Here is a 2,159-nt window from a genome sequence, read left to right as displayed (position 1 = left end):
TACAAGGACTCCCTCACAGGAACACCACTAGAAAGGCCAGAAGAACTTCAGGACCCATCCCGCCGCCTTCTCATTCGCCCACAGTATGCCTCGCATCGCATAGCTCGCCATCGTGTTCGCCACATCCGTGGATGTCGTAGCGTTGATGCCTATCTCTCTCTTATCCGCGTCGAACCCGACGACGACGTGCGCGGGGTCAGGCATCCCGATGATCGTCGCTGGGATAGCAGAGGAAAGGGAGATCGGAGTCGTGTCGCTCCACTGATAGTACGTGACGGCATAGTCCGGACGCTGTACCAATCCCCACTTGGTGGTCCCCACAATGATGCGACCGAACTGGTCCTGGGAGGAGACGGCCCTGGTGGTGCCCTCTTCATCGGCTTTGATGTCGAACGCCGCGCTCGGGGCAGGCCAGTCTTCAACGATCCGTGTAGCAGCTGGGAGATCGGCCGGGATCGGCCCTATCTCAGCCACGGTCTCGTCCGTGACCGTCTCCTCGAGGAGATGATTCTCCGCACGGCCATCTGCGATGAACTTCTCTGCAGCGGCTTCGTCGAGCGCGCGAGTGGGAGTACCCGTGAGCTTGAAGATGATCTCGAGACGAGCCCCTGGACTATTACTGCAGAACACCATGGTCGTGAATACGATGTAAATTGCGTAGGACGGAAAAGTCTTACATGGGGAATGGATGAGTGCCATACATCTTCACCTCGCCGATGTACCCGGAATTCTTGCTTGGATCTACGACGATGGGCGCTTGCTACTCATCGTGCCGTTAGCATCACGAATGTCCGGATATAATTTAGAGACAACGTACAACTTGCGAATCATTCACATACAATGCTGCCCTCCACTGCTCCGGCGGGTTAGGAGGCAAGGTGTTGAGTTCGGTGATCGTTAGGGTCATCCCAGGCGGGACGCTACGAATGTAGAGCTTCTGTTTCACTGTGCCGACCATGTTGTTTCCGGTCGCTGGTCAGAGATATGAGAGGGGGATGAAGAATACATGGGCCACTCTTGGAACTGCTTTTATAGCTGGGGTACCTGCCAGCAGAAGTCATGCATGCATGCGGCATTCAGTGGTAGCTGATAATTGCCGCCGGCACGGCAGGCCTCGTACCATCTGACACTCACCACATGATAATTGATGTCAGTTCCATCGTTGCTGCAGACGAATAGAAGACGTGAACGACAAGATAACCCCGGCCTCACCGGTACTAGGATTCAGACCACCCTCAGCTGAGGACTTGGACCGAATTGCGCTTGGCACATATATGGAACCCATGTTGTTCTAAAGACGACCATGGGTCATGAGGAACGGACCGATGGTCCCAGAGCGTTAACGGGGAAACAGAAAGCTGGATGGTCAACTCACACACACACAATCGACAAAATGGATGCACACATCCAAAGAGACACCTGCCTGTTCTGGTTTACAGAGTGCTCGTTTCTCGTCGGCCGCTCATTTCTTCGCGCGCTTGAGGGGCGCCTATAAACGGCTGCTGGGAACCGTGACCGAAAGACCGCTGTCTGAACTTGAGCACCATCCCCCCGATTTTGCTTTAAACGTGCAGAAACATACTTGTGTGTCCACTTCAGGGCTTCCAGCGGTAACAATCGAGTGAACAAGCAGGGTGTAGCCACCCTGCCGATGCGCCGCGACTTGAGCGACCGACATGAATTGAGTATGCCTGCTAGGCTGCACGCATAGGGCGCTAAGTAGGCGCCTGTATACGACAAGAGGAAGGGATACATTTGGACGTGTGCGTCCGTAATGGCGTCGGTTCCCTGTATGGGGTTTGAAATTTGAACCCAATCATCAGCAGTCCAATTGTGCCTCGTTCATAGAACCCCGTCCTCGTACCAAGCGATGCGGGGAAATGCCCCGCGATTAGTGTTGTGCAGGGCCGGGCCGGGCTCAAAACCCCGGGCTAGGGCCCGGCTTTGGAGGGCTCGGGCTCACTGAACACTCGAGCCGGGCCCTAGTGGCGGGCTCGGGCTGGGCCTGGGCTGGGTCAGGCTTAAGCCTGGGCTTGTAGCATATCAGTATGCATCACCGCAGCTACAATACAGATACATCTTCATCGTCACTGTCTAATGCGTAGTCATCCTGTTCCAAATCATCTACTAGCTTGTCCCATGAATGTTGTATTTCCCGG

General features: G+C 55.1%; 1 protein-coding gene across 1 annotated transcript; it reads right to left on the bottom strand.

The window, feature by feature from the left end:
* Positions 1-27: 27 nt before the first annotated feature.
* DICSQDRAFT_176165 (uncharacterized protein) lies at positions 28-958 on the bottom strand (the record flags this gene model as incomplete). Its single annotated transcript, XM_007371925.1, has 3 exons — positions 28-619; positions 678-760; positions 818-958. 3 exons carry the CDS (start codon positions 956-958, stop codon positions 28-30), a joined length of 816 nt encoding a protein of 271 aa, XP_007371987.1.
* Between the last annotated feature and the right edge of the window lie 1,201 nt (positions 959-2,159).

This window comes from Dichomitus squalens, assembly GCF_000275845.1.
Source record: "Dichomitus squalens LYAD-421 SS1 unplaced genomic scaffold DICSQscaffold_478, whole genome shotgun sequence".
Lineage (NCBI taxonomy): Eukaryota > Fungi > Basidiomycota > Agaricomycetes > Polyporales > Polyporaceae > Dichomitus > Dichomitus squalens.
Note: the sequence above shows the minus strand (reverse complement) of the source record. Positions and strands in the feature narration are given on the sequence as shown.